This window comes from Sus scrofa, chromosome 1 (genome assembly GCF_054392235.1).
Source record: "Sus scrofa isolate SSC_HxYL_T2T_F1_AM1 chromosome 1, Sscrofa_HxYL_maternal_Yorkshire_Landrace_v2.0, whole genome shotgun sequence".
NCBI lineage: Eukaryota > Metazoa > Chordata > Mammalia > Artiodactyla > Suidae > Sus > Sus scrofa.
Window position 1 is genome coordinate 147,191,218 of NC_139383.1, and position 18,340 is coordinate 147,209,557.

The window sequence follows — 18,340 nt, forward strand, 5'->3', positions numbered from 1 at the left end:
GACAAGAGGGTGACCAGTCATCCCGTTTGGCCTTGAATGGAGGGGTCTCCTGGAACAGGGGACTTTTACTGCTAAAATGAGAACAATCCTGAGCAGACCAAGATGGTTCATTACTAACCTCGAGTGCAAAGTGAAATGGTTAATCGTGGCCATTATCTAGGAGCTTGAAAAAAACCGCACTAGTTTGAGAGCAAGGAGTAGATACCCTTACCTGTTTGTAGCTGTTTACAAACAAACAAACAAAAAACCTCAAAACAAAAAACACACATGAATAGCTACAGTTTTCCATTCTTTCTGAAGTTAACACATTTGATAAATGGGAGACATTTGGTGAAACATTTCTAAATCCCTTCTTTTCCAGGGTGGGGGTTAAATTTTTTTTTAAAGTGTTTTAGTTTCCATGATTCCAAGATATTATCCTAAAGAAACAGAGGAAGAAGTAATGTCAGAACTCACATTTTGTTTCTTTTCCAAAGCCCAGCATAGATCCCTAGTCCGCTGGGGCTGCTATGACAGAACACCACAGACTAGGTGCACATTAAACAATGCACATTTATTTCTCACAGCTCTGGAGGCTGGAAATCCAAGAGCAAGGTGCTGGTGGCGTCTGTTCCTGGTTGGGGCTCTCTGCCTGGTAAAGAACATTTCTCTTGTCTCTTCTTATAAGGGCACCAGTCCTACTCGTGGGGTTTCACCTTCATGTACTAATTATCTCCCAGAGGCCCAACCTTAAATACTTTCATATTGGGGCTTGGAGCCTCAGCATAGGAATTTCTGAGGTGTACAAACAAACTGCAATGAGGTGTATACTTAAAGTGCCTGTCCCATCATCCACATCAAAACCCAGGTCTTCAACTAGAGAGGACACTTGGCAAGTGACCACATCTCACACCTTCTTTGAATGTTGCCTTCATCCCACAGGGCTGTCTGGGATGGAAGGGCATGAGCATGGGTGGCCTGTGTTGTCAGCTGTCACACTATCAAGCAAGACAAGAGATCCAGCCTCTCTCCACCCTGTCATGAAACTTTTTGGTTTATTTCCCCCATCAATTCTCAGGGTGGGGCCCAGCACAAATAGGGCCACAGCGGTTTCGGATTTCCTACTAGGTATTGGAGTGGGATGGCTGGTCTTGCATCCTGCTGCAGTCTTTGCACCAGCCTGCAGCTCTGCTGGGCCACAGTCCAGGGGTTAAGGTGGGGAGAAGGAACAGCACTGCCCACACCCCACTCCCACCATCTATGTGCTCCATTCAGCTCGTTCCAGCACTGGGTCTCATCATTGACAGCATGGAGGAAGGTGCCCCAAACATGCCACTCTATCTCTGTTCTAGAATGAGTTTCTCCCCCTGCGCCCTCCAAAAGACTGAGGACCACTGTGGAATAGGATCACTCATCCCACCCCATCATCCCTACCCGCTACATGCTGAACTAGAACCCAGTTGGGAGAGTAGGGGCCAAGGGCTGTGCCGACTCAAAAAAAGCACTTGGGAGGGGCAGCCACATTTCTCCTGCCTAGAGTGGAGGCCACAGGAGACAGCAGCAGGGAGTCAGCATCCTGCCCCAAGGCCCCTCCATGCCTGCCTCACTCTTGCTCATCTCCCTTCACTCCCTCACACCTGCCTCCCCTGACCTCTAGGCAAAATCAGGGCTGTTTATCACCTGCCCCATTGTACCAGGCACTTTCCCTCTATTGTCATCAACCAACTCCACTGTTACCTGTTTAATGACTAGAGACCATGATGGATGGCAGGCTCTGAGAGGATGGGGACAGTGTGCCTTGTGTACTGTGGTGTCCTCTGTTCTTAGTGCATGCCTAGTACATCCTGGGCTCTTAGCAGAGTTCAGTGAGTGAGCAAGTACACGAGTGAGGGGAAGCATTCTCAGTGCCCCTCTCCAGGCTCCAAGGAACTCTGAGGCGGCTTCATTTTTTAAAAACACACGATTGGCCCCAGCCCTTCCACATTTCCATTTATTAGCATTTTATTCTCAATCCCCATTATCTTCCTATGAGAGGGGGCTTTTCCCAGAATCTTACTGCTCCAAATCTGACTCCAGACCTGCACAAGGGCCTCTGCAGTACATATATCATCAGATGTTGAGTCTATTTTTCTGCACAGGAAGTTTTGAACTTTTGAAGGGAAGCCTTTCATCCACAGTGGTGCTGACGGGTAAACATTTTAGTTGGCAAGAAAAACCACTAAGGTGGTAAAAAGAGAAAAGCTTTATAGAAGCACCAGATCACTGGGAAGGCCTCCACTGTCAAAATCTGGCCCGTGGGAGATGTATGACATCGCTGTTGCATTTGGAGCAGTCAGCCCTGAGACTGAACAGTGACTGCTGAATTCCATCTAATAGTTGGAGAGGGGTTGACACCATGCCCTAAGCATCCAAAGCCCTAAGCATGACCAAAGCTTTCTGAGGGTGGGGTGGCCCAAGCCTGCACCTCAGGCCTGGCTGTCCCCAGCACCGTGCTGCAGCTCGCCCTTGCGGAAGGCTGGTCTGGGCTTAGGAGGCTGCCTGGGCTTTCCAGCCACCTCGGGGCCCTGCAAAGAAGCAAAGGGTACGGTGAGTGTGGTGCCCCTGAGACCCCATCCAGTTCTCTACGCAGCCTCCAGCTACTCTGGAGGGGCTGACACAAGTCAACCCTCTGCCCAATAAAGGGTGATAAAGGGGTGAGGCCTGGGCCTGGGGTCGGCTCTGGATGGTGCCCCATGCTGGCCGAGTCCTGTCGACAGTGCTTCCCTGAGCTTGGACTGGCCCAGGGGGCTGCACAGCAGAGTGGCGGCCTCTGCTCAATGGCTGGGAAAGCTGGAGGCAGAGCCCTCAAGATGAAGTCAGGGGCACTCTTTAGATGAACTGCAGGTGGCTGGTTTGCAGCAAGGCAAGTCCTAGCGTGTGTCCAAGAGTTAGTTTCTTCCTAATATCTCGCAGGACAGTATTTTATAACTGGGGTTTCAAAGGAACTAGTCTTGCACAAATTATGAATTACAGCAAGTCAGTTAAACTTTCCACAGAAAGTTCCACAGAACCTTATGGAACTAGCTTCCTCTGAGATTTGGATGATGAAGGAACTAGTGTGAGAGGAGGCTGACTCACTTGGACAGGATGTTCAGGGTCTGATGGGTGGCTGGAGTCCTCTTGTCCTGGTGGCCAGGAGAAGAGGGTCTGGTTCTGAAGACACTGCAGAGCACCAGTAGTAATCACGTCATAGAAATGTCACTGAGAGCATCTGCAGGGAAATCAAGCCTCCCACGAATGAAAGAATACTTCATTCATAGACCCGTGCTAGGATGGGATTCGTGCCTCTTTGGGGTTTCTCATAGGGACAGCCTGACCTTCAATTTGGATGTACATTCATTCTAAAGACTATATTCTGATTGGCCAACTGTTTTTAGGTCTTTGGAAAGTTAAAATCCAGGCAGCCAAAATGCTTTGTCTTCATGAGCTGTGGAAAACATCAAAACTATCTCAATGTTTGGTTCAGTCTGAAGAATTAAGAATGTGGTTCTGGAATCTGAGAATGCACAGTTTTAGCACTATTTGATTGAACTCTGGTACTACCTGTATGCACTATATTTAAAAGTTGTATTTCTAGAAAATAAAGGCAAGAACATCACTATTGACCAGAGGATGGGTCTCTAGTTTCTATTTTTAACTGACCCTTGTACAGCCCAGAAAATGGTATTGCTTTTTTTGAAAACAAATGCTTTATCTTACATGGATTTTCTATAATCATTACAACACAGCAACTTCTTAGGAGTTGATTTACTTAGGAGTTAAATATTCAGCTATATGTTTTCCAGGACTAGCTTTGGCTTGACTTCTCCCTCCTGCTTATTGTCCTTCCATTTGATCAACTGTACTGGGCCAGGGACAGAGATGAGAATTGTGCCTACAATGGTCAAAATAATTTTGAATAAGAATGAGATGGAGAAACTTGCTTTAAAGAAAGTCAAGACCTTTTTTTTTTTAAACTGGAATAATTAAGACAGCGTGGTTTTCATCCAGAGATATATGAAAACACCAATGCAACATTGCAGTGCGTCCAATACGTGACCAATGACAGGAGTGGCTGAAGGGTCCATGAGGAAGAGCTGAACTAGCCAGTAAATGGCACTGGGACCACTGGTTTTCCAAGTGGAAGGAAATGGATCCCTATCCCATACCAACCACAAAAATTAATCCCAGCCAGACTGGAATTAAATGTGAAGTGAAAACTTGGAACTTAGAGATGAATGTACTCAAGGATATCTTTATGATCTTTCGTAAGGAAGTATTTCTTAGACAAGATCTAGAAAAAGCAAAAGACTGATGAAACTTAACTATATGCAGAACACCTCCACACCCAAATTCACGTTAAGCAAATACAGACAAACCAGACTGAGGGCGAGTATTTGCACCAAACTAAGAAAGGACTAGCATCCAGAATAGATAAAGAACTCTTATAGGTAATGAGAGAAATATTTACCGAGAGAAATAATCAAAAGATATAAACATTATTTTAAAAAGTTGAAAACAGAATGGCTAATAAACATGGCTAAGCTCACTAGTAACCAGAAATGCAACTGAAACTTCCATGAGATTGCCCCTTCTCCTATCAAATTGCAAAAATTATAGTCTGATAATGATAACAAGTTCTGTCAAGACGTGAAGCAATAATTACTCTTATATATTAACAGTTGGTGTAAAAATTGGTACAATCATTTTGTAGAACAATTTGGTAATATTTAGTGCTGGATAAGTCAATGGCGGTATATGTGTATTGTATATGTAGGATATCATACAAACTTTTGATGTATTTGTCCACATAGATGAATCTCATGATTATAGAAGAAAAAGCAAACTGCAGATGAACGCCTATGTGTGTGCACATATTTGTATGTAAAACAAAACCATAGTAAAGTAATAGAGATGAAAATGATATGTAATTCAGGATAGTAGTTATCTGGCAATGGGGTTTGGAGGGGTACAGAGGGTAGCGCAGCTGCATAGGTCGTGTTTTATTATACTGAATGGTAGGCTCAGAGGTGTTTGGTATATTCATACTTTTCTTCATGTCTGAAATATTTCATAATATATTTTTAAAAGATTGAATTTGTGTTTCCACATGGTAACAGCTTGAGTCAAAAATGTGTGGGGGGACTTCATTCTAAAGACTGTATTCATTCTGATGGGCCAAGTGTTTTTAGGTCTTCGGGAAAATTAAAATGCAGACAGCCAAAATGCTTTGTCTTCTGAGCCATGGAAAACATCAAAACCATCTGAACGTTTGGTTCAGTCTGAGGAATGGAGAATGTGGTTGTCCTTTGGAGGAAAGAAATATTAGATAAAAATATGGCAATTTAAAAAAAATAATAGAAAATATTCACTATTCTTCAATTATATAACACCAAGAAGTAGTAAATATTTTCCTGTTTTTCTATTTAGTGTATAATCCAAATTCTGTGAAGGCAAGGATCTTAGCCCTTCCGCCCAACAAGCCTAGAGTTTCTGAATCTGTGCTGTGGCCCTGGCTGGGCTGAGACAAGGTACTGCTCGTTCCCTGGGTTTGGGCTGGCATTACTTTAACCCACAGAGTGATTGTTGTGACCTTGTAAATTTAGGAACCTTGAAAAAGTTCTGGCTTGCTTTGAGGGAAAGAAGATGGGGACAGACACCAATCACACTTGATGTAACTCTTACAGCCTGGGTACCTGCCACAGAAGTCCTGGCAGAGGACGGCTGAGACGGGACATGGAGCAGGAAGCAAGAGCTCAGGCCTGCAAGTCAGGGAGAGGCTCTCTCCAAGGCCGGCAGTTACTGCCACGACAGACTGCATTTTCTCCTGCATGGCCAGGAACACCTTCACTCAGTGTAAAAGATCAGGTCTAATTTAAACCCCACCCAAACCACCCTATTTACATATTTATGAGTGTCTCCCCTGCAGCTCATTTGGAGCGGTGCTGATGTTGACCGGCATTGGTGTTAATTCACGAAGGCATTTGAATTTCACTGACATTATGATTAGTATCTGAGACAGCCTGAGGTTTCAGTTTAGTCTGCCTAAAGAGATGGCCTCCAAAATCTAAAACTCAGGAGGCCTTTCCATCCTACTCCTTTGGTTATTGAAGTTTCTTCCCTACCTCCCACCCTGGACCCCTCATTCCTCATTCTCTAGGGAAGGAGATCCTGTTAGCTGAATATTCATGGATTCCATGGTAGAAGGGCATGGCAATTGACAGTACTTACACAGATTCTTTCTCATTGGTTCTGCTAGCCACCTCCATCCCAGACCTTGTGGGTCAATCATTTTCACTGGGGCCATTATGTTAGTAGAGAGAGTGGAGTTAGGAGAGAGGGTCATCGTTGAGTAAAGCGACCCTTTTCAGCAATCAACTCCAGAGAGAGGTGAACCCCCATCTCTATTCTACCCTCTGGACCCCAGTAGACATTCTTCTCTTCTGGTGTTTTTTTGTTTGTTTGTTTTTGTTGCTTTTTAGGGCCGCACCCACAGCATATGTAAGTTCCCAGGCTAGGGGTCGAATTGGAGCTGCAGCTGCCGGCCTACACCACTGCAACACTGGATCCTTAACCCACTGAGAAAGGCAAGGGATCAAACTCACGTCCTCATGTGTACTAGTTGGGTTCGTTACCACTGAGTCACAACAGGAACTCCTTTTTTTGTTCTTAATAGCCACACCTGTGGCATATAGAAGTTCCTGGGCCAGGAATTGAATCCGCGTCACAGCGGCAACACCAGATCCTTTAACCCACTGCACCAGGCAGGCGATCGAACCTCTGCAAGTGACCTGAGCTGCTGCAGTTGGATTCTTAACCCACTGTGCCAAGTGGGAACTCCTAGTAGTTTTTCATTTTGTTTTGTTTTTTAAGGCTGCTTAAGCTCACTAAGGAGGTTTGCCCAAAATTCTAGCTGAAGTGAGAAGAGATGTAAAGGGGTGTCAATCAGGAGAAGGAACAGATCCTCAGACGCTCTCAGATCCCTTTGATGATGACAGGGCCAGGAGAGGCCATTCCAAGCACCCAGACAGGAAAAGATGTTCATCCAGTACCTGAAATGGTCTTTAAGAGCTACGTTTTTTTGTTTTTTGTTTTTTGTTTTTAAACAGTGAAATGACCCATTACTGATTTTCACTAGGAAATGTTTTACATAGCTGTATATTTATCTAAGAAATATAAATTGAATTTTTCAATTTCTGTGGCTCTGCTAAATTTGCTTAAGCATTTTTGTGTGAAGTAGGTATTTCGACTCTTTTGTTAAAAACTTAGGCATTGACAGAGACAAAGTCAATAAATGTTAATTGAAACTACTGGGAGCCAGGCATTGTAAATATCTCTCTGAACTAAGTAAAGAACTCCCACACCCTGACAGCAGAACATTCTCCAGCATAAATAAAGGTGTTCTGTGCTCTCCAGTTCTTCCAAGAGGGCCAATGCATTCTGGTCTGAAACCAGCCTCCAAAGAGCGTTTCTCATTTTTCTTTAAAATGGACAAAAAACTGACATTTCGAGTGTCCAGATGAATTTTAGGAAGCCATTATTACATCGCTTGTGTTCTCTTTGATTTTATCTGTAGGGATTGGAAGTCACTAGGGTTTTTAACCCTTCCTTAAACACCAAATAAGGAGGTTTCCTCCCCTTCCAGGAAGACAAAAGGGAACGTGAGCTTTTACACCAGCCTGCAAGCTGTCCCCAAAGAGGCCGTGTTTGTCTTGCTCAGCTTCACATCCCAGGACATGGCACATTAAGAGATGCAACATTTGCTAGGTGAATGAGTGATTAAATAAGTGAAGCAGAAGGTGAATTGAGGAATTTTTACATAGGGCCTTGAGACATGGTTGGACCACAGGGCTCCAGTGCCACATCTGCTACGAAGACCTCTGGTAAGGAAGGAAGCTCCACTGTGGGTGCACTGTTCCACTCCACCATCACCATCCGGGAAAGTTCAATAAGAGCATGAGTGCTGTCCACGAGGTGCTGCTTTCTCTTAGGAGCCATTCGCAAAGCCAGGGTGCAAAGACACAATCTTAAGCATTTGATGAGAACCTTAACAATTATATTTGATACAACTTTGAGTTTTGAAAGTTGGGTTTTTAAGGTGCCCAGGAGCCAAGGAATCTGGGATAGGAGGCACCAGCTTGCTGTCCTCGCTATGGCCTCCCTCGTTGCCTCAGGGCTCCCACTCTTCCCTGTGTGGACAGATGGGTGGCCCAGTTGCAGCTCCGGCTTGGAGTTATTAGCTGACTCAGTCTACCCTGGCTTTAGAAAACCACCACATTTAAACACCTAAACTCACAAGGAAGCCTATTTTCTGATTTGGGGGGAGTCTCTGAAAATCTGCACTTGGGCCATTTTATTTTCATGGCTGCACCTCTGCAGAAGTGGGTTGGGGTGCCGGGGCCCTCCTTTTCTCCCTCAACTGCCAGCCTTAAGTCCCAAAACCATATCACCATTTCTACTGGAAAACTTCAGATGATAAAAGTGCTTCTGGACATGTCCCATTTATTAACAGGCAGTGCAGCCAGGACTGCAACAAAAGAACCATTTCAGGTACAAGGCTATGTGATTCAATAATGGGAAATAGAGAAAGACCTACTTTGTCGTGCCTGGGAAGGGTTCCTGTCAAGCCTGTCATGCTAGTATGTGTCTAGCATGTTTTTACATAAAGTGAAAAACAAAGCCAGAGAAAGGTAAAAATTTTTAAACGACTCTAATGCTCAGGATTCAAAATCACTACTGTTCTTTACACATATTATCTGATGCTAGAGTATGTCCTTGCAGGAGAAATTACCCAGGAACTCGTGAATTGTGCTCCTATTTTCCTGTCAATACTCAAGGGTAGTATTAAGAAGAAAAGAAGACATCAGAAACCAAAACACAATGGAAGTATGAAATGTCTTTTTCTTTTTTCTTTTTATGGCCATACCCATGGCATATGGAAATTCCCAGGCCAGGGACTGAATCCAAGCTGCGGCAGTGACAGAAGCCACTGTAGTTGTTTGTTTGTTTGTTTTGTCTTTTTGCCATTTCTTGGGTCAATCCCGCGCATATGGAGATTCCCAGGTCAAATTGGAGCTGTAGCCGCTGGCCTACGCCAGAGCCATAGCAACGCGGGATCCGAGCCACGTCTGCAACCTACACCACAGCTCATGGCAATGCTGGATCCTTAACCCACTGAGCAAAGCCAGGGATCGAACCCGCAACCTCATGGTTCCTAGTTGGATTCGTTAACCACTGAGCCACAACGGGAACTCCCGTAGTTGGATTCTTAACCCACTGAGCCAAGGTGGGAACTCCTGAAATGTCTTAAATGTTTAGAAAAACACAAATATGCTTTTCATTTACTAGTCTTTACAAGGTAAGCAAAAGTTGATTACTTGCAGGAACTGAGAGGACTAACCAAGACACAATTCATAGGACAGGATTTTCCTAGAGAAAAACAGGTGTCTGGGGCTTGGTTTTCCTGAGCCCCTCAGAAGCCAACCTTATCTCTGGATCTATGTCCTCCACTGCAGCCACACATCTGTGCAGAATTTTGCTGAGCACCTGCCTTACACCAACCCTGCATCGCCTTAGTGATGGACTAGAGGGTGGGGCTTCTGATGTACGCTGGGGGGCCAGGCATTTACAACTATGTGCACAGACAGGACATAAGACCTCATAATAGAGTGGTGGAAGAGAAAAAAGGACGTGGGCTGTGGAAAAATAAAGTGGGTGTTGGTGGTGGTTGAGGCTACTGGGATCAGGGAAGGCCTTTCTGAGGGACATTTGAGTTGAAACCTGAGGAGTCAGCCACATGAAGGGCACCAGGTTGGGGGTGGGGGTGAAGGGATATTCCAGGCAGGAGAAGCGGAAAGAGTTTGAGGGAGTATACCCTGCTTCTCTCTCTGTGTGTGTCTCTCACTCACACACGACACTACCCACCTGCAGCTCTGAGGATTGCTCTGAGACCTGAGGATTGCTGCACAGGTGGGTAGGAAGCCTCCCATGAGAGAAGCACAGATGGGGTGGGATCAGGGGCCCTGGGACAAGAGAAACGGGAGAGGAAGAGGCAAGGGAGGGAGGCCCAGGCCCTGCCCCACACACTGCTGCTTGAGCAGCCTGTCTGAAAAGCTGTCCCTGAGTATCCATGAATGATGACTGCCAGTCTTGGAGGTGTGGATGTCAGGCTTGCTGTCTCCCTCACTCCTCACCTCTGAGTTGCCAAGTGCCGTGGGTTCTATATCCTTATCGACATCCCTCGTCTCCCCCATGATTTTGCTCCATCCCCTGGCCACTGTCTTGGAGCAAGCTATCATCATCTTTCTCCAGGACAACTGCAACACAAATATTTAGAAAACAAATGCATCAGCAGGGCTTGCTCTTGAGAGGACCCATGCTGTGTCCCCACATATAAATTAAGGCTTTGTGTTCAAAGTGGACAGCCGGCTATGGCTGTTTGTATAAAAGCTGGACTTGCCTCCTTCTAAGCCAGATAGAGCAGAAATCTAGACACTCTTAAAACTAAGCTTTTTGAGCTGCTTTTCTTTTTGGCCTGTTTCCCTCCTGATGTAGAGCTTGGCCATCCCGCCCAGTCCTTCTGCAGGAGCACCAGCCATTCCTGGCATCATTCTTTCCACTTGTTTAAGGTCCCACTGAATTTATGTGGTAGGAGATTGTGCCTCTCTCTATGTCCCTGGCCATCCACTCATAAACTCATGGTTCTTCTGCATCCAGTGAGGTTTTGACAAATCACCAGATAGTCTCAGGCCAGGATGGTCTGTCCAGACCCACAGTTCTACACCCTCCAGACCTCAATGCCAAGTTAGGAACTCTTAAGGCATCGTGCACTGACCAAGCCGCAATAAGAGTTCCCATAGGGGAGGAGCTTTCCACAGCCAGTGTAGCCTCGTCCGACGCAGTTTGTGTACAGCACCTAAGTGTGTTTTCTTTCTTTTTAAAAATTTTTAAAAAATATAGTTGATTTGCAATGTTCTCAATTTCTGCTGTACAGCAAAGTGACCCAGTCATACATATACTAAATGTGTTTTCCCGCCAAGGTGAGAGTGCTGTATCTGGGCTGCCCTAGTTAGGACAGCAACTCTTCCTGGTGGCTGATGATGCCAGGGCGGTCTGTGGCCAGGAGACATGGAATTCTGATTTCCACCAGCTTGGAGCCAGCAAGGGAGGCTCCATGTTTTCCCCACCCAGGATTAAGGCCTTGACCCCCTAACCATCAGTTCCAATTCTTATACATATTAACCAATTTACAAACATCTCCAAGTAATGAATGAGTGCTTAAAGTGTCTCCAAGCATTACTTCTCAAACCCACGAAGGGGATTTTGCATATGAAAATGTCATGATGACCTTCCTCTGTTTCACAAAAGATTTGAAGTGGACTTGCTGCAGCCCAACAGTGGGTCAGTCAAAGACAACAGAAAAATTAGGATCAAGGACGAGTGAGACTCTACTGGTGAAAACATGGGGCTCTGAGAGGACTCCAACTTGGCTCTGGATTACCCAGTATCCAAACCTACAAGGAAAACACCACAAGAGCTAAAGGGAAAGTAAAACTAAGTGGGCCACTGATGGAATGACAGGACAAGAACTGTATTAGAAATATGGCCTGGAGTTCTTGTCATGGCTCAGCAGAAATGAATCTGACTAGCATCCATGAGGGTGAAGGTTTGATCCCTGGCCTTGCTCAGTGGGTTAAGGATCTGGCGTTTCCATGAGCTGTGGTGTAGCCTGCAGATGCAACTCGGATTCCACATTGCTGTGGCTGTGGTGTAAGCTGGCGGCTACAGGTCCGATTTGACCCCAGTCTGGGAACCTCCATGTGCCTCGGTGCAGCCCTAAAAAGATTAAAATAAAATAATAAATAAAATATATAAAAATATGGCCATCTACAAGAAGGTTCTGTATGTTTGGCTGGCTGGAGAAGTGGCTGGGATACAGCAAGGACCAGACGGCCTATTCTTGAGTCTCGACCTATGACCACATATAACCTGTTCAAGGGTGGCTTCCTCACAAAACGACCTGTGAAAAAAGCCATTTGCCTTCACCTTTCTTCAAATGACTCATTATAATGTTGCTAAAATGGCCTCTGTCCGCCGGTGCTGAATAGAAACCTGGAGACAGAGTTTTGGGGGAAGGAGGAAAAATAGCTTGGTTGCTTTGCCAGGCAAAGGAGGCCACAGCAGGCACATGTCCTAAAGACTGTTCTCCCAAAGGAGGGAGAGAACAGGAAGTGGTTTTATAACTTCGGAGTAGAAAATAGGGCCACAGATAAGGATCAGGGTGGATGCAAGCTTGCATTCTTCTTCACTGTTTCTTGAATGTTCCTCCCTGGTCTCCTCGTTGCCTCCCTTCCCTGATTAGCAACAGTTTGAACCTACCCTTTGGAACTCAGGGAAGGTCAGAGAGGCTAAAGGAGGCCTATTTCCTAAAAATAAGAAATGGGGGACACAAAGGCTTTTGTACCCAGGAGCCCCATAGGGTTCTGCTCGGTTTCATTCCCCCCTTTTCTTTGATACTCCCCAATCTTGAGGAGAATAGATGTTGGACAAGAAAGGGAATACTCATTTTGGATAGAGATGTGAATCATAAACTTGGCAGAGGAATTTATTTTAAGGCAATTTGGTTTTAAATCCCCATTTCTCTTTTATCTTTCCCCAAGTCTTTTAGGGAACAAGGCAGTGACCACTCTGGCTACTTCCTGCTGAAATGGGGTGTAGTCTTGCCTCAATTTGGGGAATGGACACCGAATAAGAAATATTCCTGAGTCCCAAGTCCTGGATCCGAGTCCTGTATGATTAAGATCTCAATCCCTTGGTCTGCCAGCTTGGTGCAACAGACCTAATTAGAAGTAGGAAGAGTGACAACTGGGACTTTAACAGACAAAATAGATCTCATTCCCTGAGGAATTCAGAAAAATAAGACCAAAGCCCAGTCTGGCGCTGGCATTATGGGAGACCTGCTATAGCCAGTTGTCTAATTCTACTAAGTAGGTTTTAACTTCTGATGCCACATGAACATATACATAACAGGAGCTACTGGCCATTACACATATATCTCTTCTTTCTGTTAATATCTGATCTAGCAATTTCATTGTCTAAAGATTGTATAGTTACAAGAGGGTACTTTTTTTTTTTTGGTCTTTTTATAAAGGGCCGCACCCACAGCATGTGGAGGCTCCCAGGCTAGGGGTCGAATTGGAGCTACAGCTGCCGGCCTACGCCAGAGCCACAGCAACTCGGGATCCGAGCCACGTCTGCGACCTACACCACAGCTCATGGCAACGCTGGATCCTTAACCCACTGAGTAATGCCAGGGATTGAACCCGCAACCTCATAGTTCCTAGTCGGATTCGTTTCTGCTGCGCCACGACAGGAACTCCACAAGAGGATACTTTGAACCTATGAGGTTGTAGTTACCAGCTGCCAGCAACAGACACTGCTTTGAGAATGGCCAGTGGCATCTGACATAGCTCAGAAAACTCAAGTTCTTGGCAATATAGGAATGTGCCTAAAATCCATAATGGCCAGAAGAGATATTCAGTGCATGTCTGAAAGACCATACAACAGGCTGCTTTGGTCAGCAGAGTTTAAGTTAAGCCATGTTTAAGCCAGAGTGACTTCCTCATAACTCAGTATGTGCAAATTTTCCATCATTTACCCTTTTGATTGCAAGTCCTTCAACAGAAAGCACTGATGATCAAAACAACTGTCCCTGCAATGGGATTAAGAAGATGTGGTATATATACAATGGAATACTACTCAGCCATAAAAAAGAACAAAATAATGCCATTTGCAGCAATGCAGATGGAACTAGAGACTCTCATACTAAGGGAAGCAAGTCAGAAAGAGAAAGAAATACCATTTGCTATCATTTATATCTGGAATCTAATATATGGCACAAATGAACCTTTCCAAAGAAAAGAAAATCACGGACATGGAGAACAGACTTGTGCTTGTCAAGGGGGAGGGGGAGGGAGTGGGATGGATTGGGAATTTGGGATTAATAGATGCAAACCATTACCTTTGGAATGGATAAGCAATGAGATTCTGCTGTATACAATGAGAACTATGTCTAGTCACTTATGATGGAGAATGATAATGTGAGAAAAAAGAATGTATACATGTATGTGTGACTGGGTCACCATGCTGTACAGTAGAAGATTGACAGGACACTGTAAACCAGCTATAATGGAAAAAATAAAAATCATTCTATTAAAAAAAACCCCCAACAACTGTCCTGTGAAGACAGGGATGGGGTGATTCAGCTGCTTGCCCCAGGTGTAGACCATGTCCCTTGATGGTAGGCCTCCTTTATATTTGCCATAGTTAATAACCCACACTGGGAGAAAACTGATCAGGTATTGTTAAGAAGCTCAGAGGCATGTTAATGAGGAAATGCTTTACAGGTCATACATTTTATCATTTATATCCAAATCATCACATAAGCATTGTATATATGCTTTTAGCAATAGACCTAAAGCAAGCAGTGATAGGTCATGAGTAGCTATTCTGTGATAATTCCACTAGATAATTTTCCTTCTGACCATCAGGGCAAAAGTGTGGCTAACATAATAACTTTCATAAATACAGATTTCAATTAACAGAACTAGAATTTCATATCTATTGAAACAACCTTTTTCTCTAAAATTACCCTCATCTCCATTGAATACAGCCAAACCAAGGCTAATTTGTTTCCTAGGTTCTTCCATATTGGCTCTGGTTCCAATTATGAGGAATTGGCTCATAATTTCTCAGGAGTCTCAGACTAAATTCCTGAAAGGCCTCTCAAAGCCAGGAAAGCCATGCCAAGGGCCTGCCATCAGATTCTGCCTTGGTAGGTTTCTCTTTTCTAAAAGTCCCCAAAATATCAATATTCCTGCATAAGCCAGGAGGCAATCTTTCCTATTCACCTGATAAGCCTGCCCAGAACCCAAGAGTCTCCAATTTCTGGAGGGACCAAGCAGAGAGAAAAGAAAAATATGTCCATTTTACCCACAGAGGTGTAATTTGCCCAGCTGCTCTAAGTCATAAGTAACCTGAAGGGAAAAGGTTTCCTTGTGACTGGCAAACAGAGATCAAAACCAGTAACATTCCAGACACAATAAACCATAAACATTATAACCGTATTCACCAGTTCACTCCATAACAAATTCATTGTTATCTGCTATATGAAGCCATCAGGTTTTCCATCTTATCATTTTTTCCCAGTTCAGGGGTATTGTCTGAAACGCATCAGAGACCCTCATATGAGCCTTCTTGAATATGAAGCACTTTTGCAAAAGCACCGGAGTACAACGACAGAAAGACCTAAAAGGCATGGTTAAACATCTGATTAAAATGTTTCTGATTAAATGTAATCGGAGTTCTTGTCATGGCACAGTGGGAACTAGGAATCCAACTAGGAATCACGAGGTTGCAGATTTGATCCCTGGCCTCGCTCAGTGGGTTAAGGATCTGGCATTGCCATGAGCTGTGGTATAGGTCACAGATACGGCTCGGATCTGATGTTGCTGTGGCATAGGCTGGCAACTGTAGCTCTGATTCGACCCCTAGCCTGGGAACCTCCATATGGCAAGAGTATGGCCCTAAAAAGCAAAAAAAGCAAAAAAAAAAAAAAAAAAAAAAAAAAAAAAAAGTAGCATTCCAAGAAAACAGAGAGCAACCAAATTCAAGTCTTGTAACAGCTTGCTTTTAACAGCAAAATTTACTTACTTAACTTCAAACTAAACCTAACCAATCTTGACCATCCACGAACCTCCCATCACTTTCTGTATCCATTAGTTTGTCCCTCATTTTTTTCAACCCGAAACAGCCAGCTGCAAGACAGACTTGCTTTCCTTCCCCTTAGTAAAATCCAATTCCACTCCTCATATCTTCTTTACTGAAAACATATATCTTACTTTCCTAGTGTATACTAAAACGTTTCCTTTATTATTTCTACAAGCCTTAATTACATGTTTAAATTAGAGTCCTCATCTTTTAACCACCCCCACCCCCACTCCCACCCCCTGCCTCTGGCCACACCCACGGCATATGGAAGTTCCTGGGATTGAATCCGAGTCACGTCTATGGCTTACGGCACAGCTGTGGCAAAGCCACAGAGACAGACCGGCTCATTAACTCGATGTGCCACAGCAGGAACTCCTTAAAAATCTTGATTTCTAGTGAAAACTAAATAAGGAATTATGAACTGCCTTTTACATTAGCATTCTATAAATCGGTGAACATAAATACCAATAATTTCTCAACACAGTGCTTTCTTTTTTTTTTTTTTTTTTTTTTTTTTTTTTTTTTTTTTTTTTTTTTAAATTAAATTTTATTTTCCCACTGTACAGCAAGGGGGTCAGGTTATCCTTACATGTATAAATTACAATTACAGTTTTTCCCCCACCATTTCTTCTGTTGCAACATGAGTATCTAGACATAGTTCTCAATGCTATTCAGCGGGATCTCCTTGTAAATCTATTCTACGTTGTGACTGATAAGCCCAAGCTCCCGATCCCTCCCACTCCCTCCCCCTCCCATCAGGCAACCACAAGTCTCTTCTCCAAGTCCATGATTGATTTTCTTTTCTGAGGAGATGTTCATTTGTGCTGGATATTAGATTCCAGTTATAAGTGATGTCATATGGTATTTGTCTTTGTCTTTCTGGCTCATTTCACTCAGTATGAGATTCTCTAGTTCCATCCATGTTGCTGCAAATGGCATGATGTCATCCTTTTTTATGGCTGAGTAGTATTCCATCGTGTATATATACCACATCTTCCGAATCCAATCCTCTGTCGATGGACATTTGGATTGTTTCCATGTCCTGGCTATTGTGAATAGTGCTGCAATGAACATGCGGGTGCATGTGTCTCTTTTAAGTAGAGCTTTGTCCGGATAGATGCCCAAGAGTGGGATTGCAGGGTCATATGGAAGTTCTATGTATAGATTTCTAAGGTATCTCCAAACTGTTCTCCATAGTGGCTGTACCAGTTTACATTCCCACCAACAGTGCAGGAGGGTTCCCTTTTCTCCACAGCCCCTCCAGCACTTGTTATTTGTGGATTTATTAATGATGGCCATTCTGACTGGTGTGAGGTGGTATCTCATGGTAGTTTTGATTTGCATTTCTCTTATAATCAGCGATGTTGAGCATTTTTTCATGTGTTTGTTGGCCATCTGTATATCTTCCTTGGAGAAATGTCTATTCAGGTCTTTTGCCCATTTTTCCATTGATTGATTGGTTTTTTTGCTGTTGAGTTGTATAAGTTGCTTGTATATTCTAGAGATTAAGCCCTTGTCAGTTGCATCATTTGAAACTATTTTCTCCCATTCTGTAAGTTGTCTTTTTGTTTTCTTTTTGGTTTCCTTTGCTGTGCAAAAGCTTTTCAGTTTGATGAGGTCCCATGGGTTTATTTTTGCTCTAGTTTCTATTGCTTTGGGAGACTGACCTGAGAAAATATTCATGATGTTGATGTCAGAGAGTGTTTTGCCTATGTTTTCTTCTAGGAGTTTGATGGTGTCCTGTCGTATATTTAAGTCTTTCAGCCATTTGGAGTTTATTTTTGTGCATGGTGTGAGGGTGTGTTCTAGTTTCATTGCTTTGCATACAGCTGTCCAGGTTTCCCAGCAATGCTTGCTGAATAGACTTTCCTTTTCCCATTTGATGTTCTTGCCTCCCTTGTCAAAGATTAATTGACCATAGGTGTCAGGGTTAATTTCCAGATTCTCTATTCTGTTCCATTGGTCTGTCTGTCTGTTTTGATACCAGTACCACACTGTTTTGATGACTGTGGCTTTGTAGTATTTCTTGAAGTCTGGGAGAGTGATGCCTCCTGCTTGGTTTTTGTTTCTCAGGATTGCTTTGGCGATTCTGGGTCTTTTGTGGTTCCATATAAATGTTTGGATTGTTTGTTCTAGTTCTGTGAAAAATGTCATGGGTAATTTGATAGGGATTGCATTGAATCTGTAGATTGCTTTGGGTAGGATGGCCATTTTCACAATATTGATTTTTCCAATCCATGAACATGGAATATCTTTCCATTTTTTTACATCTTCTTTGATTTCTTTGATTAAGGTTTTATAGTTCTCGGCATATAGGTCCTTTACCTCTTTGGTTAGGTGTATTCCGAGGTATTTGATTTTGTGAGGTACAATTTTAAAAGGTATCGTATTTTTGTATTCCTTTTCTAATGCTTCATTGCTGGTATACAGAAATGCAACTGACTTCTGAATGTTAATCTTATATCCTGCCACTTTGCTGAATTTATTAATCAGTTCAAGGAGTTTTGGGGTTGAGTCCTTAGGGTTTTCTAGGTATAGAATCATGTCATCTGCATACAGTGACAGTTTGATCTCT

At 43.7% G+C, this 18,340-nt stretch overlaps 1 protein-coding gene and 1 long non-coding RNA gene across 13 annotated transcripts in view; one reads left to right on the top strand and one right to left on the bottom strand.

Annotated features, from left to right (window-relative positions):
• TTC23 (tetratricopeptide repeat domain 23) overlaps nt 1-18,340 on the bottom strand; it is a 131,873-nt gene that overhangs the window by 10,473 nt on the left and 103,060 nt on the right. For 6 of the 12 annotated variants that reach the window (XM_084975647.1, XM_084975597.1, XM_084975651.1 and 3 more), the window contains 2 exons: nt 10,191-10,313; nt 1,956-2,543 (listed from right to left, as the gene is read on the bottom strand). The exons of 1 other annotated variant lie outside the window; for it this stretch is intronic. In XM_084975647.1, coding sequence (XP_084831773.1) covers nt 2,445-2,543; nt 10,191-10,313 — 222 coding nt within the window. In that variant the 3' untranslated portion in view covers nt 1,956-2,444. Of the gene's footprint in view, nt 1-1,955; nt 2,544-10,190; nt 10,314-18,340 lie in introns of those variants that run through there. 5 more of the 12 variants (XR_014814873.1, XM_084975617.1, XM_021098387.2 and 2 more) reach the window with 2 other exon arrangements.
• LOC146406416 (uncharacterized) lies at nt 5,425-7,308 on the top strand. The gene is made up of 2 exons (XR_014815163.1): nt 5,425-5,528; nt 5,685-7,308. It is a non-coding gene; the product is annotated as an uncharacterized LOC146406416 (long non-coding RNA).